Here is a 27959-nt window from a genome sequence, read left to right as displayed (position 1 = left end):
AGACACAAGAATCAAAGAAGTGTGTGGTGAGATGGATGAAATAGAAAAGAAAACCAAAGCAATGACTGAAAGACAATACTGAAAAGTTTAAGACCAAGAGGAAAGGAAGCACAGAGGCAAGCAAGAAAAGAGGCACAAGTAGAAAACCACAAAGAGGCCATAGGGCAAATAAATAGGGAAAAATGGTAAAGTGACATTCAGTTAAGGAAAGATTAACGAAAAGACAGTTGAGGGCAGGGGAAGAGAAGGCATGTAAGAGAAAGGGCAGGGCATGGCATGAATACAAAAGTTAGTGATGAAGAGGAAAAGGAGAGAAACAAAAATGGAAAGATACCTAGGAACGACTGGTAAGCATGGGCATACCAAGGAAGTACAAATATAGGTCACGTAAGTGAGCCCCATGTTCAATGGGTACATGAATTGTTTTTAATGTCTCAGACTTTAAAAGCTTAACCCTCTCTGTATTTTAACATTTTCCTCTTCGACAAAATCACTTTTAAACAGTTACGTTACTCGTCTTGTCATTCCATGGATACCTTTAATATCCTTATTTTTCTTGCTCTATAATTCCTTTTCTTCAGGATCAAGTTAGCGCTATATAAAAAACTTTATAAATAAAAACAAATAAATTGGAGGTTGACGGACAAAAGAGTGCAGAAGCAAAGAAGAGATCATTGAAAAAGCAACAAATATTGAACCAATAGATTAGAGGAGAACAATAAGAGGATTGAGAATAAACAGACCGCAAAAGCGAGACAAAAATGTAAAGCATACTCACACCAAAAAAAATTTGGACCACAATTATTTTTCTCCCAAGTTATATTTTACAAAAACACAAGAACAATTCAATAAATAGAAAACAAAATTACAAAAATTAACAAACTTTATAGTAAAGTAAGGAGTGTGGGGGGATGCCACCCAGGTTAGTGTGAGCAAGCAGCCCCCCCCCTCTCTCTGAACATCATATTGCAAAGTAAAAGGTTAATCTTTCCCAGTCCATATATTTAATAGGTCAATCAATCATTATATCAGACTTCATAACAAGCTTCTGGACCCCGAGGAGCTGGGCGCTCCGGATTTGTTCCTGAGAATTTATACAGTGTAGGGAAATTGGAGGCATGGGCGGCTGAGGAACTGGGACCCAGCCAGCTACGCCGCACTCAGCAAACCACATGCTGAGGAGCAGGAGAAAGAGGCAACAGCAAGAAATTTTCACAGGGTTGGGGGCGGCCCCTACCATGTCCAGAGGTGTGGCCAACATGAGGTAAACCCCTCAACTTTTTCAGGTGGCAAGGGGCAGGTGAGGCATGAGGTATGCCCCTGTGAGTAAGGGCTTGTCCCCTCTGTGCTGCAGATGCCTGTGAGGTAAACAACACATTTTGATGTATTAAAAGCAAGCATATTCTGGCAACCCCCACCATCCCCAACACTGTTCCATGGTTAGTGGCGGTCAATGCTTTGCGCTCTTTAAATATTAGAAGGAAGGGGTGGAATAGATAGGAGGTAAGCCCCAAACATAACTGATATGGCAATCTAAGATCCCTTCTAGAAATTTGAAATGCTCATGAAACGAAAGCTATAAAAGGTGAAACCTGCAAGGCTAATGATTCACAATTTAAAAGAGGTCATTCTATCGAGCGAATGACTCATAATTCAAAAGAAAACATCAGTGGGTTAATTTATCCCGATTTAGAAAAGTAAACTTTACTGCTTGTGATTCCAAATCTAAAAAGGTGACATGTGCAGGGGGCATTTATTTTAATGCAGAGAAGTAAAATATAAAAGGTCCCTCTGTGGAAACCTAGTTGCAAAGTCTACAAGCTTTGCATCCAAACCTAAAAGTGAAATCTGCAGTGCATTGGATTGTATTCCAAAGAGTGAAAGTTTGTAATTTTCAAGACCCGTGCATCAAAATACAAAATATTGAAAGGTGAATCATGAAAACCAATTAGTGAAACCTGCAGTGGCCAATGAATCGTAACTTAAAAGGGTAAAGTTGCCATGGTCCTTTGATCTAAAACTAAGGCCAAAATCTTTAAGGCTCTTGTATCATAACTTAAATAGAGATATCTGCAAGGTTAGCGTATTGTATTTTTGACAGGAGAACTTTATGAAGCTAGCGAATTTTAACATACGCAATTTAAATCTGCAGGGCCAGTGCAGTGAAAAAATTAGATGGATAAAATGTAAACGGCCTGCGCAACGTAAACGAGAGGAATATATGAAGGGCCAAAGTACTCTAGTCTACTTTCCCAAAAGCTTAATTATATGATAAAGTTGAAAGGCTTGGAACAAACGTACCAAGAAAAGCTTCAACAAGCAGGCCAGATGTGCGACTCGATTCCAGAACAATCGCATGAAATAGAAAGGACATTGAGAAGTGGACACAATTGGGGTTGGGCAAGTTCAAACATCAGCCTTGCAGGGCTCGCCCTAGTGAGGTTTAGAGTCCATAGAGCGCAGTCCTTCTTGGCACTACTTTAACTCCAAGATTAAGTTATGGGTAAGCAGGATACAAAATATCTGAGCGGGGTGGAAAAGTTATTGCTTTATTTGGAAGGTGTCTCTAAAGTGCTTCTACAAACAGAACACTTGAAAAGTCCTGGTGCCCAGGGGTACATTGTGGGCCACTGCAAGACAAAGCCTGGGATAACCGGCCAATGAGTGGAGACAAAAGGGGATCCAGTCAATCCAGTGGGAGATCAAAATTGGTGACAGTTTCAATGAGACAACCAAGTCAGTACATGGAAAGCAGAAAGTCAAGCGGGACAGTAGGCTGTGCCTTCCACATCACATCAGAGCAATGGCATATACGCACCAAGTGTATTATAGTATATATCTTTATCCTGTAGATGTAGAGCGATACGCTAAGAAATGTAGACTAAAGGGCATAGAGCCTCAAGGGAACCAGCTGTACGAATCCAGAGGCATGAGGGTGAGAGGGCAGATATACTGGCAGAAAGCTAGGAGGCTATATGTGCAACAGGGGGGCTTAGCGATTTATTTCAAGTGGACAACATTAAGCAAGGGCTGTATGAAATCCAAGCACCTTATTGTGAGGCGGCAATGGAGTATTAACAAGTGTGCATCAAGCACAGCTTCATGTCTTAAACCGGAGTATTCAAATTCAAAAGGGGCGAGGATGCCAAAGTGGGCACCACATCCAGGGTTAATTCACTGTCCCTGTTCTTGAGCAATACTGAGCCACTAAGGGAGAACCCTACTCCTGCAGGTGGCGGCAGTGGTCAGTGCAGCTTCTCTTGAGGTACTGGCTCGAGTCTGGGATCATTCACAAACAGAATAGGAGAGAATAACTTTCTAAAATAAATGATACCATGATGAGAAGACGCAAGTGGCCCGTTTGCATCCACGAAAAGATGTGCTATGCTCAAATCTTAAAAACACAAAAATGATAGATCTGGGATGACCCTCCACTCCGACAGCCAAGCCGGTATGACACCAATGTACTATCTCTCCACCTTTTCCCGGAAAAGGCCTGCAGTACCTTCCATTTGACAACCAGCAGCTTAAGGTACACATTAGGAAGAGAAGGGTCCAGGGCTTCCTGCTTCATTGTCCGTAAACACCCATGGTCAGGCAGCCACTGCGTGGCAGAGGGTCCAATATGACAGCAACTGGAAGCTGCCCATTTCAACAGTCTACGCCTCTAGAGTCTCACTTCAAACATAGCCACGAGTAGCCCGTAGCTTCCACCAGGAGCAGCCATCGAAGTGGGACCACACGGTCCAAATCGGAAGCAAACCATAAACAATTCCATTGAATTTAATTAAAAAAATAATGGACTCCACTGCGGTCTGCCACAACGCATCTAAAAATGGGAGAGCACTCCGAGTAACGGCAAGAAATGATTAAGCACATGCAGGAATGTTTGGAGTGGAAACGTGCAGGACGCGGGAGAGAGTCTGCCTGGGCCAGACGGTGAGGCGTAGACTCCATCCGTGCAGAATGCCCTGGAGCGGAACACACACAACTAGGAATGCTGGGAGTGCCGGCCCCAATCTGCAAAGCTGTGCACGGGGTCCACAGGTGAAGGGGCACTGGGGCTGATCCACAGGTACGCAGATACTGGCGGCAGAGCGTGCGGGTGCAGAAATGTTCAGTGCGGAGCCCAGCTATGCTCGCAAGGGAGTCCACGTGTGCCTCAAAGTTGCCAGCAGGCTCCACTTGTGCAGGAATATGCTAGGAATAAAGTCTACACGTACGGCAATGCTTGGATCAGGTATGCCGCAATGGTGGGTATGGAATACATGGAGGCCACAACACGGTGTGACAGTTTCTTGGTTATCCTTCAGTTTGCTGGAGTTGCGTTGCAGAGTAATACTGACCACAGCATAAACCAAGTCCTTCTAGCACTCCCCTCCTCTTCGTTAAATAAATAAATATAAAATTAAATATCAACCCTTTTATAAAGAATAAAAATAAAAACGGAGGAAAGAGTGGCTTTCAGTGAGCCGGGCACCAATTTGCACAAGAGTCCCATCGTCTTACAAGAGAGCCCGTGCGAGGCAGGGGTCCCACACAAAGGCCTGGCGTCAGCCAAAGCGCTCCCGCACCAGCAGCATCAGCTTCTTTTTGCCCTTGTAGGTCTGTTTGAGGTTGTCCAGGAACTGCCCAAACTGCAGGTGTCCGTCAGGGGCCAGAAGGAATGTTTCCCGGGCTTTGCACAGAAACTCTATAAATTCCCCATAATGCCGCGGGCTGATGTGCGTGAGCCGCGAGTGGGTGGTGCTAATGTAGGCCGTCATGGCGGCGTCTAGCAGCTGGCAGAGGGGGGCCTTCTCCGTCCCCATCAGCTTGCCGGAAGTCCTGCGTCCGGGAAGGCCCGCCAGGCCGGGCGTGGGGATGCTCCAGCGCCGCAGGATGTCCGAGAGGACCGGGGCGCACTGCACACTTTTGATCACCAGCGGCACCACCGCCGCCAGCTCGTTCTTCCCCAGCGAGTGGCTCAGCGAGCAGGCCCAGAGCACGTCATTCACAGCAGGGTGGGTGTCCTGGTTGAAGGCGATGTTGAGGTGCGAGAGCGCCAGCATTGCCAGCTTGTAGGCCCGGAGCAGCAGGCCTCGGTGCTCCATGTAGCGGGCTACCGTGAAGAGGTGGGAGTGGCCCATGCTGGTGCTAGATGAGTCCAGGACGATCTGGTAGGCCGCCTCGAAGGCGGCGTGGTTCTTCTCGCACAGTGTGAGCGCCGGCAGCGAGCAGTTCTGGGGGTCCTTCATGGCGCACTGCAGGGCCACTGTGCGGGCGCAGCTGCACAGCTCCTCTCGCTGGCTGTAGTCCAAGCTAAGCCGCAGCAGCGTAGAGTGCGTGGTGCTCGTAACAGCCACAATGGTCGTGGCCTCGATGGGCGTGAACAGGGAGTACCAGTTTTGCATGATGTTCATCAGGGCCTGCACACCTAGAGGACAAAACACAATGTTAAGGAAGAGAATGACCATGTGTCTTACATTTCTACAGTCTAACCAGCCTACTGTGCTGGAGGAGACATACTCAAGGCCCCACAGCAGAGCAACCATTCCCCATCGGGTCTGGAAGCTACACACCACCTAATTCACAGCCCCGAATGGCACATGGACCCACCAACCTTATGGAGATCAAGCCTGCTTCGCTGCTCCTTACACTCGTGAAAGAACATGGAACCTTGAAGAAGGCCCTACATAGCCTCTTATGCTTTGGCTCAAAAATGGGGCACTGGAAACTAGTAAGGAAACACTGAAACACATTTGAAACTAGGACACACATAATGAAGACACATGGACATAGGGGAGCCAGCACTGACTGATAGGGAAGCATAGACAAAAAATATTTAATATGACCAATATGAGTACTACCACAAACTACCCATCTATAAAAACAAGCGGTCTCGCATTTGAGAGTTTAAGCTATTGGCATTCTTAATGACAATGCTTTTTATCAATTTTGATAATTAACACAAATAAAAGGCATGGTCATTTACAATGTCAATAAGTCAAACTCTTGTAAATGCGAGACCCATTTAATTTCAAATAAGTGGCCCCCATTGACCCAGGCTGCTTGGAAAGGGAAAGTATGCATGGCGCGCTGAATGTTGCAGGAAAGCAGGTCGTGCCTGCAGTAGGAGAAACTCCCCCCAAAAAAATAGCGCTCACAGGCTGAATAAGACAAACTGTGTAATAACTGAAGTAAAAGGGTCAGTCCTACTGGGAGGTTACAAATGGAGACAAGGCAGTGTGAGAAGGTGGCCTGATATGCAGTGCTCACTATTCTAGTGAACACTATGTATCAGTCCAGCAACCCTTATTGATGATTGGTTGTAAGTCAACCTTATAGACCAGCTATCCTAGTAGCGTGGATACGAGCAGTCTAAGGCTAAAGACTCGAGAGGGCGCGTTAAGCCAGCTGTTTACCACACATATACCCCTTTAATACCAAGTGAAAGGACACCACACAAGTGTTATGAAAATAAACAGTTATTTATTTAAAGATCACAACAGCCCTGTACTCTTTATGAGGACAGGGTACTAAGCACAAACCAAAACTCTTACAAAAATACTTAAGTTAGCACAGTATATACAAATGCCCGAGGGGCACGGAAAACCATATACTCTGAAAGTGGAATGCGAAATTCCTAGCAGGTAAGTACAGTACTAATAGCTTTTGGAATCGCTAGGACTTGACTAGGGAATCGTTAGATTATGTCTAGGAGGCCTAGGGGACTCGGGTGCAGTGTGTGCACTCTCACGCGAGATGCGGGACAAAAGTCTATGGTAGCTAGGAATTAGAAAGTTAGTGTTCTCGGGCGAACCCGACCTGGTAGGGAGAAAACGAAAGTAGATTCTGACCCTTGGATAGTGAGGCTATGCTGGGGCACCGAAATGCCGAAGTTACCTAGCCCAGGGGCTGCAGCTGCATAGGTCTGAAAAGACGTCGGGAATCCTCGTAGACGGACCAGGAGCCGGAAGAAAAGATGCTGGCCGGTGACCAGTGAAGAAAGTTCAGTCGGATCCAAGCCTGGATCTTGAAGATAGATGACACCTGAAAGCAGAGGGGACCAAGTTCGAGACTACTAGCCAGTAGTCAGTGGGCACCAGGAGGGCACCGGATGGTAGCCACCTCGACTAGGTGAGTGGGTGACGCTTGACTCGAAGATCTCACGGACCAGGAGGCGTTGTCGGCGACCAGGATGGAGGATCGAGCTGTCCCACGAAGATAGAAGCTGTCGGCGTCGCTGGACCCAGGATTGGGCAACAAAGCCTTGGCAAATTCAAGCCCACGCGGTGGACCTAAAATGGCGTCTGGAGTGGACCAGGAGGGTCCGGGGTGCCTCTCTTGAAGAAGGAAGCAAAGGCCAGCCTGGAGCAACCAGACCAGCAGTCGTGAAGTCGTTGGGCGTCGTTCAGAGGGCCACAAGCCAGCCGGCTAGTAGCCAAACAACGCGGTGCACAGCAAACAGCAGAAGGGCCCCACGCAGATCGTGGAGATGCAGGGGGGCTGATCTTGGGTGCTGGAGCTGCGCAGGGTCGGGGCTTCTCGGACCCCAAAGCACTCACCAGTGGAGGACACGGTGGGCTTGCAGTAAAGATGTCGTGCAGTCTTGGCGATCGTCGGTCCCTTGAGGTCTCGTCGCACTCACGGTTCTCAGCTGGGCTGTAGAGGTGAGTAGAGGTCAGAGGTGCCAGGGAAGCCGGGTCTCGTCGAGCTGGGTCGTCGGATTCGTGATGAAGGACTTGCAGCAGACCGCAGTGTTCTTTAGGATGGTGCCTGCGGATGCAGGGTGACTACTCCTTAGCCACAAGGGAGAATCTTGAAGAAGAAATCGTGAAGTCCTTTCGAAGAAAGTGGTATCTTGATTCCAAAGATGATCTAATTTTAACAGGGGGCCCGCTCCCATCTTTATACTAAAAAAGGGGGCTGACCCGGTGACTAGGTCCTGCCTATGGGTGGGACCAGGAGGGGGGTGGTTACACCCCTCTCCCCTGCCGGACTTCCCCAGGCCAGGGGCTGGTGTGCCCCTGGAACTGGTTCTGACTGGCCTATGCGTAGTGAGCACCGGGGTGCCACTCAGCAGTCACCTTCCTGAAAAGCCCTGCCTACCCAGGATACACAAAACCATGTCTGGGACGGTGCTAGCACCGCCCCGGACAGGAAACCCTTTGTCCAGGCCTCCCTCGCTGGAAGGACTCCCAGCAGCAGGAGGTCAGACTCGTGTCTGTGGTGGCAGCATCCATTTTGTGGAGCTGAGGCTTCAGTTAACTTTAACCGGGGTTCACAGTTACATACATGTCGTGTCCCTCTAGAAGGGTGGAATGCTAACCCCGTCGCCAGAATTGGCGAGGGGTTAGTATTCCAATTCGTATGACACCTTACTCGACATGTTTTGATAAAGCAATACCAAAGTTAGCATTTAACCGCGAGGATTATAATGCACTTAAGAGTATATGGTATGCGATATCATGGAACAGCTATTAGGACTTGGTTCCGCAAGCTGCAGACAGGCTCAGCTCATGCCAGAGCACCATCTCACACGATTCCAAGCACTCTGCCTTCAGGATTGTCAAGGCCTGCCATAGGAGTGACTGATAGGAATCTGTGTGTCCATTTTAGGGTTAGGTATAGGTATACTACACCTACAGCAAAGGGTGATTACACGACTTTGCCCCAGCTGTCATGCAGCCAGTTGTGTCAAATTTAGGAGGCCAGCCAGGGGTGGCATAATACATGCTGCAGCCCCTGGCAGCCCTGGGTACACCTATGCCCTGAGTTACAGGGTCTGATAAGGTGGCCCAGTACCAATTGGAAATGTACCTAGGGTACATGGAATCCATTTTAAAGAGAGAGCAGTAGGCCTGGGGTCCTGATTGGCAGGGTCCCAGGTCGACTATGTCCAAAACCAGCTAAAACACAGGGCAAAAAGTTGGGGGCAACCATAGTCAGGATGTACCTTCCTACACAACCCCCCCCCAAACGAAAGGAGATAAGGCTATCCTTGCCCAGGTAAGCCTCTATTACCTAAGTGGCCATATAAGGAAGGACCAGCTCTGGCTTGGTTTCCCCCTGTGTCATGGTCCACTAGGCAACCCCTCACCCTAAGGGTATCTGAGGGTCTCCACCATAGGGAATCTCTGTTTCTGGTGTGTCTTGGGAAAGAAGAAGGCTGATGCTGGGTTGGAGTACTGAAGTGAGGCTCCTCTACCTTTGGGCTCAACTTCCTCCAATCACCATCCATCATGTGTGCCTTTCTTTCTTTAGCTGAGATGCACTGAGCTCTCAGGGTCAGCCTCTGGCTACCTAAAGCTGGAGGCTGAGTCCCTCTGTTTGGCTTACTGGAGGTACAGGTCAGGTCTGGGGTTTTTAGGCCCCATGTTTGGCTGTGCCCACCAGTGTCCAGCTGTGGGAGTTCCCTAACTACTTTTAAGGGGGATCCCTCAGGAGTCTGTTCTATTTTCACTTGGCTAGGTTTACCAGCTTCAGTGATCCTAATCTGTTGATTAAGGGGTTCTTTTGGACAGGGGGCCCTTTTGGGTCCACCACTGGCCTCCCTGACCTCCACAGCCCTGGGCTGACTGAGGCAGGGTAGAGAGGTGCAGGTTACCTGCTCCAGACTGGGTCCCACCTGGGAAGGGTCCACTGCCATCAGGGGCTCTGCCAGGCTAGGCCTGACTACCTCTGGGGCAGTTCCTTCAACAGGGGTAGAGTCAGTTCCCTGAGGAGGCTGGCTCTCACCTAGTGTCTGGGAGGGGGAAGACTCTTCTTCCTCCTCAATGCTCTCTGTTTGAGTGGAGTGATCCATTGTTTCAGGCTTCACAACCTCACTATCTGTTTGAGTAGAGGCTGAGACCATTTCAACCTTTTCAGGAGGGCACTCAGTCTGTGTTTGGGCTGTGACTGTCACAGCCCTCCTATCCTGTTCTGGAAAGTCTGTCTGAGCCTGGGCAGTGGCTACCACTGCCCTTCCAACCTTTTCAGGGAGGAATGGTGCTTGGACTGGGGCTGTATCTATTACTGCCCCACTAACCTGTCTGGATAGGCCTATCATTCTGGAGTGAGTTTCTTGCTCCACCTCAGCCCATGCTGAGAGTTCCAGGTCATTCCCCAGTAAGCAATCTACAGGTAGGTTATCTGTCACTGCCACTCTCATGGGCCCTGTGACATTACCCCAACTGAGCTTGACTACTGCCATGGGATGCCTTCTCTTCACTCCATGAATGTCTGTCACCTGATAAGTAAAACCAGGGGTCAGTTGAGCAGAGGGGACCAGATGGTCACTCACCATGGTGAGGCTGGCCCCTGTGTCTCTGAATGCCTCAACTTTCCGACCATTCACTAAAACTTCTTGTCTATACTTTCCCAAAATGTGGGGTCCAGTAGTGAAGTTGGCAAACCCCATGCCAGTCTCACAGACAAGAGTGTGGTCAGGGAACCTGGCTAGGCCATAGTCCTCCTGATTGCCCAAAGTAATGCCCACCACATTCTTGGGGGCACTCCCACCACCTGGGGGATTACCACTAGTGGTAACAGGAGGTTTAGGAGTATTACCTGGGGGTATGTTTCCCTTATTACCATTTTTAGGGCAACTGACATCACTTTTGTAATGACCCACCTGTTTACAGGTATGGCAATAAGGTTTCTTTTGTTCTGAAGGAGTGTTCTGGGACCCACCACCCTTGTTGGAGTTTTGGGGCCCTTGGGAAGTCTTCTCTGAGGATTTATCCCCACCCTTCTCTTGAGGCTTGGTTGATTCCTTTTTCTGGTCACCACCCTGGTTTTTAGGCCTAACCCTGGTTCTGACCCATTTGTCTGCCCTCTTACCCAATTCCTGTGGAGAGGTCAGATCAGAGTCTACCAGGTGCTGATGTAATAACTGGTTCTGACAATTATTTAAGATTTGCTCCCTCATAATTAGATTATACAATCCTTTAAAATCAGTAACCTTACTACCCAGTAGCCAGCCTTCAAAAGCCTTAGTGGCACAATCAACAAAGTCAGTCCAATCTTGAGACTGAGTTTTCTGGGTGTCTCTGAACAGCATCCTGTATTGTTCAGTGGTTAAACCAAACCCATCAACCAGTGTATTCTTCAAGATTTGGTAATTGTTAGCATCCTCCACCCTTGTGGTGAGGAGCTTATCTCTACCTTTACCATCAAAGGAGAGCCACAAGATAGCTGCCCACTGACTTTGGGGAACACCCTGCACAGTGCAGGCTCTCTCCAAAGCAGTAATCCATTTGTGGATGTCATCCCCTTCTTTAAAGGGGGGCACTATCTTATTCAGGTGCTTTTTATCAAAACTCCTTTCCCTATTGCTAGGATTATTGCTGCCACCAGTGGGGACTGCCCCACTCAATTGTTGCTCTCTAGCAAAGGCAAGCCTTTCTTTGGCCAGGGCAAGTTCTTCCCTTTCAATCCTCAGATTGGCTGCCTTTTCCTTTGCCTCATACACTCTCCTCTGGGGAGATGTCATTCCCCTTTGAGAGGAACGTTGAGAGCCATTGGTATGAAGGGATCTGTTAGAGCCTCTAGATAGAGACCTAACTCGTCCATTCCCAATGTTAAGCTGACCTGAGAGTGGCCCCAGGGCTCCCCTAGAGTCCCTCTCATGTCTGCTTAAGTTGGTCCGGGTTAGTCTACTGACCTCTACCTGTCCCTTATCTGCCTCATCCCCAGACAACTCATCCTCCTCCTCAGCATCATCTGCCTCATGGAGGGGATGGATATCAAAGGGACCCTGTAAGGAGGGCAAACTTCCTTCTGGATTAGAAGGGTCTGGGTTACCAGCCCTACTGGCATCATAAGCCTCTAAGAGACCAATCAGAAAGGAAGTGGTGGGGTTAGACCCCTGTTTTAGTTTCCTGAGAGTACACACTTGTCTCATCTCATGGAAGCTAAGAGCAGCATATTTAGAAGTGACCTGTGGAAGGTCCACTGACACAAGGGGATACTCAGAGTTTCCTCCTTTGTCTGACATGCTGATTCTAGTGTGGTGTAAGTGATGCACCTACCTACACTATGTGTTTACCTACTGATCCCTTGCTAAGAGTTGCAGCCAAGGTGTGCTAAGCCTTGAGGAGCTACAACAGCTGGTTCAGTAGAACTCAGAGTATTCTAAGCTTTAGTTATATGTACCTAACAGTCCTTTATGTGATCTTTCAACAAGATATTCTTAGGATACGTGTGGTAAAACAACAGCAAGCTCAAATCCCACCCGCTGCTCACCAATGCGAGAAGGTGGCCTGATATGCAGTGCTCACTATTCTAGTGAACACTATGTATCAGTCCAGCAACCCTTATTGATGATTGGTTGTAAGTCAACCTTATAGACCAGCTATCCTAGTAGCGTGGATACGAGCAGTCTAAGGCTAAAGACTCGAGAGGGCGCGTTAAGCCAGCTGTTTACCACACATATACCCCTTTAATACCAAGTGAAAGGACACCACACAAGTGTTATGAAAATAAACAGTTATTTATTTAAAGATCACAACAGCCCTGTACTCTTTATGAGGACAGGGTACTAAGCACAAACCAAAACTCTTACAAAAATACTTAAGTTAGCACAGTATATACAAATGCCCGAGGGGCACGGAAAACCATATACTCTGAAAGTGGAATGCGAAATTCCTAGCAGGTAAGTACAGTACTAATAGCTTTTGGAATCGCTAGGACTTGACTAGGGAATCGTTAGATTATGTCTAGGAGGCCTAGGGGACTCGGGTGCAGTGTGTGCACTCTCACGCGAGATGCGGGACAAAAGTCTATGGTAGCTAGGAATTAGAAAGTTAGTGTTCTCGGGCGAACCCGACCTGGTAGGGAGAAAACGAAAGTAGATTCTGACCCTTGGATAGTGAGGCTATGCTGGGGCACCGAAATGCCGAAGTTACCTAGCCCAGGGGCTGCAGCTGCATAGGTCTGAAAAGACGTCGGGAATCCTCGTAGACGGACCAGGAGCCGGAAGAAAAGATGCTGGCCGGTGACCAGTGAAGAAAGTTCAGTCGGATCCAAGCCTGGATCTTGAAGATAGATGACACCTGAAAGCAGAGGGGACCAAGTTCGAGACTACTAGCCAGTAGTCAGTGGGCACCAGGAGGGCACCGGATGGTAGCCACCTCGACTAGGTGAGTGGGTGACGCTTGACTCGAAGATCTCACGGACCAGGAGGCGTTGTCGGCGACCAGGATGGAGGATCGAGCTGTCCCACGAAGATAGAAGCTGTCGGCGTCGCTGGACCCAGGATTGGGCAACAAAGCCTTGGCAAATTCAAGCCCACGCGGTGGACCTAAAATGGCGTCTGGAGTGGACCAGGAGGGTCCGGGGTGCCTCTCTTGAAGAAGGAAGCAAAGGCCAGCCTGGAGCAACCAGACCAGCAGTCGTGAAGTCGTTGGGCGTCGTTCAGAGGGCCACAAGCCAGCCGGCTAGTAGCCAAACAACGCGGTGCACAGCAAACAGCAGAAGGGCCCCACGCAGATCGTGGAGATGCAGGGGGGCTGATCTTGGGTGCTGGAGCTGCGCAGGGTCGGGGCTTCTCGGACCCCAAAGCACTCACCAGTGGAGGACACGGTGGGCTTGCAGTAAAGATGTCGTGCAGTCTTGGCGATCGTCGGTCCCTTGAGGTCTCGTCGCACTCACGGTTCTCAGCTGGGCTGTAGAGGTGAGTAGAGGTCAGAGGTGCCAGGGAAGCCGGGTCTCGTCGAGCTGGGTCGTCGGATTCGTGATGAAGGACTTGCAGCAGACCGCAGTGTTCTTTAGGATGGTGCCTGCGGATGCAGGGTGACTACTCCTTAGCCACAAGGGAGAATCTTGAAGAAGAAATCGTGAAGTCCTTTCGAAGAAAGTGGTATCTTGATTCCAAAGATGATCTAATTTTAACAGGGGGCCCGCTCCCATCTTTATACTAAAAAAGGGGGCTGACCCGGTGACTAGGTCCTGCCTATGGGTGGGACCAGGAGGGGGGTGGTTACACCCCTCTCCCCTGCCGGACTTCCCCAGGCCAGGGGCTGGTGTGCCCCTGGAACTGGTTCTGACTGGCCTATGCGTAGTGAGCACCGGGGTGCCACTCAGCAGTCACCTTCCTGAAAAGCCCTGCCTACCCAGGATACACAAAACCATGTCTGGGACGGTGCTAGCACCGCCCCGGACAGGAAACCCTTTGTCCAGGCCTCCCTCGCTGGAAGGACTCCCAGCAGCAGGAGGTCAGACTCGTGTCTGTGGTGGCAGCATCCATTTTGTGGAGCTGAGGCTTCAGTTAACTTTAACCGGGGTTCACAGTTACATACATGTCGTGTCCCTCTAGAAGGGTGGAATGCTAACCCCGTCGCCAGAATTGGCGAGGGGTTAGTATTCCAATTCGTATGACACCTTACTCGACATGTTTTGATAAAGCAATACCAAAGTTAGCATTTAACCGCGAGGATTATAATGCACTTAAGAGTATATGGTATGCGATATCATGGAACAGCTATTAGGACTTGGTTCCGCAAGCTGCAGACAGGCTCAGCTCATGCCAGAGCACCATCTCACACGATTCCAAGCACTCTGCCTTCAGGATTGTCAAGGCCTGCCATAGGAGTGACTGATAGGAATCTGTGTGTCCATTTTAGGGTTAGGTATAGGTATACTACACCTACAGCAAAGGGTGATTACACGACTTTGCCCCAGCTGTCATGCAGCCAGTTGTGTCAAATTTAGGAGGCCAGCCAGGGGTGGCATAATACATGCTGCAGCCCCTGGCAGCCCTGGGTACACCTATGCCCTGAGTTACAGGGTCTGATAAGGTGGCCCAGTACCAATTGGAAATGTACCTAGGGTACATGGAATCCATTTTAAAGAGAGAGCAGTAGGCCTGGGGTCCTGATTGGCAGGGTCCCAGGTCGACTATGTCCAAAACCAGCTAAAACACAGGGCAAAAAGTTGGGGGCAACCATAGTCAGGATGTACCTTCCTACAGGCAGTACTAAGGAGGGACTAACAAGCCTATTAACGAATCTGAAGCCAGCATTTTTAAGTAACAGTTTCACTAGCCAATGACAAATATGGGCAGAGAGTGGGCGAAGCTTCAAGTCCATACGTGAATACAGCATGCCTCGCAGAGCAGTGCATGTGATACCCAGGCTCGAGCTAAACAGCAGGGGCCCAAATCAACAAAGGAAAAGAGTGAATGAACAGTGGCAGTCAGAGTGAAAGGTGGCCCAATTACAAACACAAAGTGAAGAAAAACTGACTAAAGGAGGGATTGAAGCAGACAAGACAAAAAGTGGAAGACAACTGCTTCAGTGACACAAAGAAGCAAACAACAGGAAAAAAACTTTCATAAACATAGGCAGAAGGCCCTATTGCAGGCAAGCTGTTTATTGGGATCCAATGGCAGATTCAGGGGGCTATCCCATATCCCACTTTTTAAGGCCTATGAAGGGAAGATCCCACCACTAGGCCTGTATGGGGGAGAGGTATTCTCTCTTGATCCAACCTGTGAATGGGACAGACTGGAAGGGGTAGTGCTTAAAACATTTCTATCACTCCCACAAGGTACCATGGTTCAGGCTATAAGGAGAGAGTTCAGTCTGGTCTCTTAGAACATGGCGGCCGCCGCTCAGGCTCTAAAATACTTAAATACCCTGCTGGAGAATGAAGAGGTGGTTAAAGTCTCCAAATTGTGTTGGGAAGAGAGCCAAAGCAGTGAAAGGATTTGGGCAAAGGCTGTTAGAACTAGAATAACTGCAATGAAGAACCTCCACTTAAATAGTGGTTCAGTCACATCCTGGCTCACTTTCCCAGGCAAACGAGTATTGAGAGCATCTGCAGCTTTCTGCAGCTATGGTGTCACAACAATGTGATTAATTATATTTAACCCCTTCGATGCTGATGACGAGCTCAGCTGTGCGTGTGCGTGTGCGGATGCTGAGCTCGTCATCTAACGCGCCGCGTAGCGCAAAAATATGCGCACCGCAGCGATTAGGTTAAAGAAGAAAATCGATTAGCTTCTCGTTTGCTTCATTTGGCCAGGATTGTGTTTTCCCTTATTTATTGCAGTTACCAGATCCAGGTTTGAGAAAAGAAATCCTAAGGATTCGGGTGGGATGTAATCCAATCTATTTATCCCACTAATATAGGACTGGGGTGCAGAATAATAGTGGTCTTTGTCCTTGCCCTTTGAAAGCTAAATGTACTATTACGCATATTCTTATGAACTGTGGTTTTTATCTTGCAAATCGGATCAAGTTTTTAAGACCCTCTTTTTGGAAATATGACACTCTTCATGGGAACAAAGCGGTGGAGTTACTGTCTGAGATGCGATATTTAGATGTGGCAGTTGGGATTGCTCGGTTTTTACGAACTGTTAAACAGAATTTCAAAAAATGAAATGTGATGGGGAGGAGGGGGGTTAATTTAAAGGTTTTAATTAATGTGGACAATTGCCTAAATAAACTTGTTTTTGAACCTTTCATAAACATAAGAAATATGTACAGATAAAATTATTGAAACAACAAATCGCAAATAAATACAGAGACTAACCTACAGAGACAATGTGTCTACTAGCATTAACTGGACAACTATCTGTACCCGGAAACAGATGCACATTTGCTTCCTAATGAAATATGCATGTATGTATGTAAAACAAAAAAGTAAACCTCCCCTCCCTCAAATCCAGTCTTGAACCCTGAAAACCACCCAAATTCCTCTCCCAGTCAGTGGGTGCAAACTGATGTTGTGCTAGAGCTTGTGAGGCATCCTCTCTCCCTTTCTTACCGATTTCAGTTGCACAGCTGACGAGCCAGCGCACCATCTCCCTCCGCCGCCATGTCATAGTGTTTAGAGTCATCCTCATCACCTGGAAGAGAAGCAACACACATTACAAAGAGCACCATGTTGTTACTGGATTACCAGGCAAAACATTTTTTAGGAGGCAACACTGCCAGCCTTCTTTGCAATTTGTCAGAGGGTGGAAGCTCTTGTCATCAATGCAGAGCCTAAACACACCAGACACCCTCCTCCCATTTTATTGATGGGACCACTGAATTGGGCAACCTCCTTTAACACTGCACTATATAATATTAGAGGCAGCACTACCACTGCTCTCCCCAGCATGATGCACAAGTTGCCCTTTATTAAGCTAGTTGTTGGCTAAGAAAGTTCCTTCTTTCAAAAGTTTGCAATTGTGGTATGGTCTAATGAGACTCCCTCCGAGCCCCCTCCCAGTCCCCAATATCTCTGAGGTTGCAGTGCTCTACACATCAATGATGTTTCTACATTCCACTTCTGGAAGCTCAGTGTCTGCTTTCCTGTGCCTTTTTCCGTCTCAACCACAGGTTCCATTTTTATGGATTAAGGGGTGAGCACACTATTGACATTAGAACAGCTCCTATAATCCAGGAATTTAGAAAGAAAATGGAGACATCTCTTCGAAGAGTACAACAAACCTACACAAGAACCTACTATCACCTGCCTCATTATAAACAGTCTTTAATCACATCTCATATGTCCACTGTTGAGGCATCCTTGCTCTTCATCTAGGTTCATACAGGCAGATAATGTCCAGATAGAGGCTCAGATTCTAACTAAACACAGTCGGCCAGCAGACATTCCTGCTGCAGAAGACACCACACAACAAACTCCTACCTGAAGGCCAAGCTCTAGGGAGATGCCTAGGAGGCTGCTGTCCGGAGGGGAATTAGCAGGCGTGGCGGTCTTGCAAGCATCCTGTGCTAACTTGAAGAGCAGCGCAGGGGAGTGGATGTTCTGTTGGATGGATCCCAGCACTGTGTGCAGCCACTTTGGGTCCCCTGGGGGAAAGAAGATTAAAGATGTAAGCTGGTGAACAACCCAAGGCTTTCCAGACAGAGATAGACAGACAGACAGAGACCCAACCTTACCCTTGGCAGTGGTGAGCATGGCAGATGCCAGCTCACACTGACGCGTTTCTAAGTGGCCAAGGATGAACCATCGAGGAAAGCGGTTCGCCATCATAGAATCTAGGGGGTTGTGGTGCAGCAGATCTGGAGCCCTCATCGCGGTTTCTAGCACAGGAAGTCTGAAAGGCAAAGAAGAATTAAAGGCCATGATAACACAGGATTTCAAAGCAGTGAAAAAAGACAGAGCACAGGACATACAGCAGAGGGGTTCTGAGACTGCATCAGAGGTAAATTGGACATTCAGAAAAGAAGGCAACGGGTGACTTACCTCATTGCTCGAAGAGCGACCCTGTAAGCCAAATCAGCATCATGTGGCAGGAGAGCAGTGAAGAGGTATCGGGCAAAGGTGTGCATGGGTACACTCTCCCGGAAGACCACTTCACCAAATCCACTGAAAGGCCCACCTTGAAAGCAAAATAAAGTCAGAAAATCATTGCCGATGCAGAGTGCCCGCTTTAAAACAAAGCAACTATATACATCCTAAGTGTACACAGAATTGCACAGCCACTTGGGGCTATCACACATTACACCAAACCTTTACAAATGGGCCCTTTCTTTGATCTTCAATATCATCCTCGAAATAAATTGTTTACTTGATGGAATATCTCTGGGTGTCAGGAGGATCCACATCAAAATTAGCAATTACTGGAGGAGTTTGGGGAATGTGTTTTCATTCAGCCAGAGGTATTTGACAACTGTTCTCGGGTAGCAAACTGATGATTGGATGATTCGATGCATTATAGAATGTGTCCCCTTGGATACTTTAAATTACTAGCAGAGGCATATCTTTCACTTGCCCCGATATGCTAGAACCACTCCCCTACATGCACAATACCGGAACTCCACCATTTTCTACTTCTGTCATTTATCTTTTCAGCCTCTCCAATATAGATCTACCTCAAGTTCTACCACACCACACTTACCTTCCAGCAGCAGAAGAGCTTGCTTCCTCAGCACCTGGACCAGTTTCTCATCCAGCTCCATCTCAGCCAGGAGTGCAAGAAGTTGTTCCTCGCTGCGCACCACCTTGTCCTGAGCGTACAGTCCCTCCGGCATAGCCCGCTGCTGCCCCAAGCCCATGAGGGCCACCTCCAAAGCCAGGCTAAAGTAGGATTCACCAGAGCTGGGATTGGAAGGGACTGGCACATGTTGGTACACCACCTTCTTTGTTTCTACTGTGGAATCTGAGGCAAGAGACAGTCCACGTCACAAACACCAAATGTTTTCTCTCAAATGTGAATGGAGCAAACAGAAGGAGCACAAAGACAATGCTAAGGAAACAGGGCACATGGGTTCTTCAAATGTCTATAAATACGGAAATATTTTTTACAGGCATGATCCTGAAGGGCCAGAAGGACTGGATCCATTACAGACTTTAGAAATAGTTATGTAAAAGAGTTCCAATTGGATTCATTGTATGTATATTTATCTTACATGTATCTAGCTCTGGTGGACAGCCTTGAACACCCTAGATCTAGTACACAGCGAAAACTTAATGCATGCACTGCTAAAAAGATTTACATAAAAGAGACAGCGTTCCTCAACCAGGGAAAGTCAAATTCCAACCAGGAAAAGATTCAGAAAATATATCCCCCGTACCTAGACATTACACTCCTGACCACAATTATTCTTTAGCATGCAACATCTCCCCCTTGCACAGGCCTGTTCTACAGAGTCGAGACTTCCTGACGCCCACATGCACAAGTTAAGTTGGCTGCTTTTCACCCCGCATGACAAGGACTACTTACCAGCATACAGTGCAAGACCCTCCTCATCTGCCCGAGATGCCTCAAGGAAAGTTCTGCACAGGCACCCAATGGGATCTAGAGGGTGCCCAACCCAACCCTCCAGGTTGGTGATGGTTGTTGTACCTTTTTGCAGAAGCTCTACAAAGAAACAAGAGAAGTCAGCCTTAATTTGGTTCCTCACTCCATAGGAGAAACACTTTCTCTCCTTAAGCTCCAAGAGTAGCCATGCAAGGGATACTGCACTGCAATAATGGCCACAAGATTTAGGGTCCCTTTCGGTGCCAATATCTGGTGCACAGCCATCATCCTCTAAAAGCAAAGAACATCTTAAATGTCCCTCTTTCCTACAACAGTGCATTACTCCCTCGACATCCATCCACACAACCAACTTTGACTCACTGCACAATAGTTTCCTCCTACTCACCATACTAGTCACCTCCAAACCCCTTCTCCATACCATGCAAGTAACAATAGCCCATCTATATTCCAGTTCTTATTCACTCACCTTTCTTCTGTTGCTTGGATGCTTCCAGCTGGTGGCGCTGCTGGAGCCGCATGGTGTTCACTACTGCCACAGCCAGCCGCAGGGATTCCTTGGGGTATCCATGAGAGCGCAGGGCATCCACACGGGCACAAGCCATAGGGAAGTGGTCCCCCAACCAGAGCGGGCGGCCTTGTGGGTCGAAGGACAGCTTGTCACCACAACTCTTCATACCCAGGCTGTAATACTCGCTGCCCAGAATCTTCTGTAGGTGGGCATCACCCCAGCGTAGTTCACCTGCCTTAATGGCACGTCCAAAAACTGTCTGACGGGTACCACCTGCAGCAAGAGATTAAGAAAAAGCAGACCCCAGTGAGATATTGGACAATGGGTCAAGAAAGCTTTTGCATCCTAAAGGCTACTTTACCAAGGTGTCAACATAGGTGCTAGAGGTCAATAGTACTCAAGGTAGTGTCAGCATGGACGCTCATGTCCTAAATTCAAAGGAGTGGATACATCACAAATCAAACATAAACAAGGAACTGACGACTACACTAGGCCTAGCTTTGAAAAAGATGGAAAGCACTTGGCTTTCAACTGTGTTATAGTTCAAACAAAGGAGGCAAGAGAAAACCTCTCACTCCGAGGTCAAATGACAAGGTTACGTTTTTTTCTTTCCATCGGTCAACTGTAACTGTACCTTGATGCTGGTTCGAGGGGAACTGAAAGCCTGAGCTAGCTCCGGGAGCGTCAAAAGAGTAGTTTCCTTCTTCTAGCGGGCAAACATCCATGTTATTCCATTTCTTGAGAAGCTCGAGCCACACTGCTCTCTCTTCGGCTTTACAGTGAGGGTTTAGGAGAACACACACCCACAGAGCACCTGTAGTAAGAGATGAAAGATTAACACACCGACAAAGATAAAAATACCACACAAGGAAGATACCTAGGGATACCAAGAAGACAGGGTGGAGGTTAAAAAGAAAGCACACTCTATGCAACCAAAGCCACCCCCAACCAACAACGTACAGCTTGCCATCATCCAACTGAAAGCAGACACTTGCCGCCACCTACCCAAAGCTAGACACAATCCAATCAATGGGTAGGTGCACCCAACCTATTCTGGGTACAGCGTATCAGTCCTAAACTGATGACTGGTAAGTCTCCCACCACCCAACCAAAGTAAGAAACAACGGACCCCCCTCCAAACAATGCTACGGATGTCAAGGCAGCACTGAATCAGTTCTCACACTCAGCCATGACTGGCACACTACGAAGCTAGCCACAGGAAACTATAGCCACATTTTCAACCTCTTACTAGGATCTGCCGTAGTGTTTTAATGCATACCTATCGCTCGCTTCAAAATCTCGCCAACATAGAATGCCTAAAACAGACTGTTAGTGGGCTCATATGGTAGACCAAAACCAGTAACTTAAAGCCACTTCAGAAGCCAGCCAAAATGGCGGTGCTTACAAAAATGTACCTACAGCAATTACACCAGATGTTTGCACATTAAACCTGTCACTTCAGGCACACAAAATAATTTTGCTTAGAGAGATTATCTAGGTAAATTATTAATTGAATGTCGCCCATCCATCTAGTAACCATGGCGATAACAAGGGGTATTACAAAAAAATAAATGAAACTTGGGGCTCCCGGAAGTGTTGGGGCTCACAGATTAATGCAACATTGTTTCACTAGTATGTGGAAATTGATAACAAATCTTTTTAAGGATCCTCCCTGAAAACTGCCAGTGGCAGACTGCACTTTAACAGAGAGTGCTTGATTTGGGATCAAAGTAGCAGCCATGGTTAGCCTCTGTTTTTTTTTGCTATCTGGTCTGCTTTTCTTTCCCCAACGCCCTTGTTTAACTTTTTGCAGTTTTAAATATAGAAACAGGGTGCTACTTTGTAAATCTAGCATCACACGCATTTGTAATTTAAGCACTAAACCCTTAGTAATGCCCGTGGGCGTGCATATATTCAGTTGATCCGAACATGCAGTTCCATGACACATTTTCAGAATAACCACAGTAAAGAGTCACATTTAGACTAGGAGCATGGAGACGTACACCACGAAGATACCCTAACATTCCGACACGGATTTTAATTCATCAGCCAATGCTAAACATCCACCAGGTCTTAGAACAGGTCCCATTTCTCTTTGTGTTAATATGGCTGCCACTGAGATTGTTTAATAGTTGTTTAATAACAACTGTTCAATACTTTTTCAGGAATACAATAATCAAATACATACAAAGGATCTACGCTCCAGACTGGCACCTCATCTCAAAACACCAGCATACAAGAAAAAAAACATGGGTGGTAAATCTTTCTCTGTTGAAGCAGCCAGACTATAGAATTAGTTACCCCCAAACAGATAAGATCCACAGATAACCATTTTATCTTCAGAAGAGTACTCAAGAGTTGGCACTTTCCTATGTGACCACCATACCCCAATAACAAATGTACAGCATATACATGTATAATTTGATTATATGTATTTGGATGTGTGCATTTTTAGTACAAATATTTATACTACTTATAATTTAATATAGATACTTGTAGGTCTGCTCAACAAATGCATATAACTTATGATTAAAATATATAAATAAAATATATTCTTAACACGAATATAGGCCACTGCAAAGTTATTTGATTATATGCTTAGGAGTCTGCTTTTTTTATTCTATCACAATGTGTATATATAATCATAATAATTGTATCTATAAGTGCTTCACTACTGAAATACCTGGGAAAACACAAAATAAAACAAAAATGCATACCCCACCAGCCTAAAGAGAGTATATATATATAACAAATAAACGTTATGTACAGCAACTGTTGAGTCTTTTTTGCACATATGGGACAATAAAATGTAACTTTATATCTCTTTATTATTTTCCATATACATGCAACACTTTCTATGTAGTTATGTATCTATATATTGATTGCCTACTGCAGAGGGGGAAAAAGGCCTTCAATTCTCTCCAATGAATATGCCAAGTTACAACGAAGGTGCTTAGAACGCATACCATTACAACGTGGTCATTACAACGCAAGTCATTACAAAGACTTGCTGTTGTGCTGAATGTTGGAATAGTATAATTTACTATTCCAACTCCAGTCTGTGCAACAGTATGGAAGGAGTTGGATTTAAAATCCAACATCGTCTGGCCCCTACAGCACGTCGTTGTAACAGCTTGCATTGTTATGGCATACAATGTAATAACGCAGTAGTTGTAAGGACCGCGTTGTAATGGCATGCTATGTGTACACATCATTGTAAACTAGGTTTGCCCTTTCAAATGCACTACTCTAGTTCTCATCCTATACCTCTCTCAATACATCTTCTACCGCCACTCTGATTAACCCCAAACCTCGTTTTATTACTATTATATACCTAATAACACTCGAATCTTCCCGCCTTTATTCTATTAATGTTACAAAATAAGGGTTAACCCAATAGCACTGGGACCTGGGTAATCAATGTTGTATATAAAGTGGTCCCAGTTGAAACAACATACTAGATGCACATAACACTTGTGAACAGTGCAAATATTTCAAAAATCAATTTTATAAACAGATTGGTACGAGTGATGTTCTTTAATATACATCCTCACATGCAAATTAATTTGTCTGAACAATCAACAATTGGTAGACATATATATAGTCTCAGTGTCAATAGGAGAAAGGGGACAGGTGAGGGAGTGGACCGTGATTAGGATAGTGTGGAAGTAGAAGACAAATTATAGGAGCAATAGCAAGTGGTCTTATATACATTCAAAATTCAGTACCACATTGACATATATACATCGTCATAAATAAATAAATTGTGCATTGGATAATCCTATCCCACATGTATAGTAACACAGCCACTAAATGTTCTGTTGTTAGGAGGGTAGGACGAGGAAGGTGTGTCAACGTTTCGACCCCAAAAGGTGTAGGCTAGTTCCTGCCCTACTGCGGGGTCTTCTTCAGGACAAGTGGGGGAAGTGGGATGGTGAAGAAGGGCACCTAAAATCCACAGCAAAGTCGTGTGGTACCGTCTTTTGCGGAAGGTGGGCCAAAAGGCTCAAATGAAGAGGGAGAGCGTACGAACCTAAAGTTCATAAGCTCGACCCGGGCTTCTTGGGCGTTGTTTCGATGGATGAGCATTGTCTGCGGTTCGGAGACAGATGCTCATGGACCCCTGAGAATGCATTGATTGCACATACGCACCGACTAAATGCGGCCCGACCAATACTCCTGAAGTTTTGCCTGACACACACCTTCCATCGAAACAACGCCCAAGAAGCCCGGGTCGAGCTTATGAACTTTAGGTTCGTACGCTCTCCCTCTTCATTTGAGCCTTTTGGCCCACCTTCCGCAACAGACGGTACCACACGACTTTGCTGTGGATTTTAGGTGCCCTTCTTCACCATCCCACTTCCCCCACTTGTCCTGAAGAAGACCCCGCAGTAGGGCAGGAACTAGCCTACACCTTTTGGGGGTCGAAACGTCGACACACCTTCCTAGTCCTACCCTCCTAACAACAGAACATTTAGTGGCTGTGTTACTATACATGTGGGATAGGATTATCCAATGCACAATTTATTTATTTATGACGATGTATATATGTCAATGTGGTACTGAATTTTGAATGTATATAAGACCACTTGCTATTGCTCTTATAATTTGTCTTCTACTTCCACACTATCCTAATCACGGTCCCCTCCCTCACCTGTCCCCTTTCTCCTATTGACACGGAGACTATATATATGTCTACCAATTGTTGATTGTTCAGACAAATTAATTTGCATGTGAGGATGTATATTAAAGAACATCACTCATACCAATCTGTTTATAAAATTGATTTTTGAAATATTTGCATTTATTCTATTAAAGCCAACTAACAGACTTGCCTGTTCACCGATCAAATTAACAACTTATATTTCCCTATACTAATCCTTTTTGTGACCCGGAGTAGCATGCTAATCGCAGAAAATCGCTTTAATGCCTCGTCAGAGGTAGTGCTATATAATTACAATTGTTTAATGGTCGGACAACATGGGGATTCCCCTCTTCTGAAAGTCAAGAAATTGCTGAAATGTAAAATTTGGGACAAGATGGATCAAGGACTAAAAACTGCCTACGTTATGGAACCTGTTGTGTAGGGATACAAAACTGTGTTATATACAAACGAACTGCTTAGCACGTTAAGGGGCATGAATGTATCATTCAATAACATAATAGAACACCAATCAAAAATGGCTGCTAAAGCAGCACACAGGCAACAATAGCTTTAAAAATATACCACCATCTTATAAAAGAAAATGAGAACTTGGTAACTTTTGCAAGACGTAGCAAAACTGACGAATGTAGCTTTTTCTTTTTTACTCAAATAAAAGTTACCATTACCAACAGTGTGGAGGCTTTTTTAGCACGCAAAATAGAAGTGAAAGACATTTTAAGCAGGAGAGCCAGACTGAGGCTAGAATGTATTATGGATTGGGGAATTTGTTCCTTCTCCTGACTAATCTATTAGCTCAAAGCCTGGTTGCCAATTTAATACCCCCCCCCCCCCCCCCCCCACACCTCCCAACACGTAGTGTTCAACAGGTCTATCCACTGGTTACTCCAACACCACACACAAACAAAGGAAGTAGGACAAGGATTTTTGGCAACTCGCCCTACAGATGGCAGCTATATTAAAGGACAATATATAGGATGCCTTCCTCTTTCCTGACAAACCTATCAGAGACTGTACAGGATGTTGCCCTCCAGTAGTGATCCTACATCAGACACCAATAATTTAAGCTGACCTCCTCACCTTGCTCCCTAATCTCTTGTGATGGTCTGTCCTACCCGCTCTTCAACTGAGCATCACAGAAGGCAATCTCCTCATTCAGGCAGCATGAGCTGCACACTCACCAAGCTCATCCCAGAGCTGCCGGCACTTGTCTGTCATGCCAGCTCCTTGCTGCCTCCAGAGAGTCAGGCGGGGGTCCTCCAGAAACTGCTCAGTCATCAGGATGAGCATGCGGGCACCATTAGAGTCCCTCATACGCAACATCTCACGGACCTGTCGCAGAAGGGAGAAGGTGTTAGATAGGTACATGTAGCCACAATAAGGAAAGAAGGCAAGTAGCTGGACTCTAATGGGTCTTCAGTGGGAGGGGTAAGGAAGGGAATGAGAAAGACTCCATATAGAAACAGACTGCCAGCCAATGTGGTAGGGAATGCGGGCAGAAACACAAAAGCAAATGAGCCGGCATTTGAAACAGACACCAGCAGATGCAGTCTTCTCATATTTGGGGTCAGGAAAATTGGTCTCTTGACCTGTCCAGAGAAGGCTGAATCCTTAAGGGCTGCAGAATGTGGTGCTGCCTTGGGGACGTGGGTTAGTGCAGGAGCCGCTGGCTCTAGAGCGGAAGTTGTCCAAGCATCCGTACCTTGTTGAACATGGACTGCAGCTGTTTGCTAGCTCCGTAGTAGCCACCATTTGACAGAAGTTGTTTGACTTGTTCCTGGATTTGCTCTTCGTCCAGGTGCCAGCAGTTATCATCCTGGATACCCGCTCCAGCCGTAGGATCAGGCGCTCCTGGAAGAAAAGCAAAGAAAAAAGACTGCTATAGACACCAGCACACAAAAACAAAGTCTACGACGCTCAAAGGGAGGGATGCTAGCGAGAGAGCCAGAAACAAGAAAACAGAGGCTATCCACATTCAGGAGTGAGTGCTTGAGACGGGTCTATGGAAAAAAAAAAAAATTATCAATGGACTTGGACACTAGGGTTAGGGATGGCGGGACACAGGCAACTCAAGACAACCATCCTTTACACCAAGGGGAGGCTTTACGCCATTACCCCAAAAGCGCCTCAAGGTAAGAATTAATTTTGTAACCTCGCTAAACATTATGTTAATCGATTTGACGGTCTTAAAGTGGAGGTTCTCCTGTGTCGTGGGCATGTATTTGGGGCTTCCTAGGATAAATGTTGCAGTGGTCTCCAGGAGTGGGCAGAGCCTTTCAGGGGTTGAAAGGTCGACACTTTATTATTCGTAGCAGTAAAGGAAGACTTCATAGAAGCTGCCTGAACTACGGATGGGGAGAACGTGTCTGATAAGGTAGCAAGTGCCTTTAGTTGTTATGCAATTGTAGCCTCTTATAGTTGCAAACATTGGATCAGATCTCCGGTTTAAGCCATTATACAGATTTCAGTCATGCAGTCGCAGGTACTTCTTGTTGGGTAGGCCTTTTGATAATGGAGTCCGGCTGCCAGTTGATGTGGACTCTTGTAGAGTTTGACAGATATGCTGGGCTGCCTTACACGCCTTTTCATCCTCCAGTATGACACTAAAGTCTGCTTAAGATAAGAGGCGTATTTTATTTTGTATGGGGGAAATCTACCAGGGCGTGTGGCCCTCTTATCCGAGTTGAATCGATCTACACAGGTACAGGTCAGTTAAACATGACTCAATGAGTTTTCATGTTTTGACCCACTGACAGGATTTTGAGGTAGTGTCACAAGCAAGTGGGGCATGCCGGACTGGCTTAGATTTGACGGTCCTAGCGTATTGCACCTTCATATCATTAAATGCTCGGACTCTTGGCTCTGTATCGCCTCTGTCCCTGGAGTATCGCCAGGTCTAAAGTACAAGTTTTTGTTAATTGAACAAGTAGGACACCCCCCCCCCCCCTTCTCTAATTAAGATTTGTATATATGCATCTTTAGCAAAGCTTTTAGGAAAAGGACACATTCTAAACAAATGCATTGAACCGAGTTAGGCTGGTATGACTGGCAGTTTCAGTGTAAAAGGGTACACGTTTACTTCTAACAAAACAACTTAAGACTAA

At 46.6% G+C, this 27959-nt stretch overlaps 1 protein-coding gene across 1 annotated transcript in view; it reads right to left on the bottom strand.

Moving 5' to 3' along the window:
* Positions 1-804: 804 nt before the first annotated feature.
* ZSWIM4 (zinc finger SWIM-type containing 4) overlaps positions 805-27959 on the bottom strand; it is a 51875-nt gene continuing 24720 nt past the window's right edge. Inside the window, exons 4-14 of the mRNA XM_086963626.1 lie at positions 26558-26706; positions 26037-26187; positions 20827-21006; positions 20151-20465; positions 19646-19783; positions 18821-19081; positions 18166-18301; positions 17859-18016; positions 17605-17768; positions 16735-16816; positions 805-5416 (exon numbers count right to left, since the gene is read on the bottom strand). Coding sequence (XP_086819752.1) covers positions 4554-5416; positions 16735-16816; positions 17605-17768; positions 17859-18016; positions 18166-18301; positions 18821-19081; positions 19646-19783; positions 20151-20465; positions 20827-21006; positions 26037-26187; positions 26558-26706 — 2597 coding nt within the window. The 3' untranslated portion in view covers positions 805-4553. The remainder of the gene's footprint in view (positions 5417-16734; positions 16817-17604; positions 17769-17858; positions 18017-18165; positions 18302-18820; positions 19082-19645; positions 19784-20150; positions 20466-20826; positions 21007-26036; positions 26188-26557; positions 26707-27959) is intronic.

The sequence above is a fragment of the Lissotriton vulgaris genome, chromosome 1_1 (assembly GCF_964263255.1).
Source record: "Lissotriton vulgaris chromosome 1_1, aLisVul1.2, whole genome shotgun sequence".
Lineage (NCBI taxonomy): Eukaryota > Metazoa > Chordata > Amphibia > Caudata > Salamandridae > Lissotriton > Lissotriton vulgaris.
Note: the sequence above shows the minus strand (reverse complement) of the source record. Positions and strands in the feature narration are given on the sequence as shown.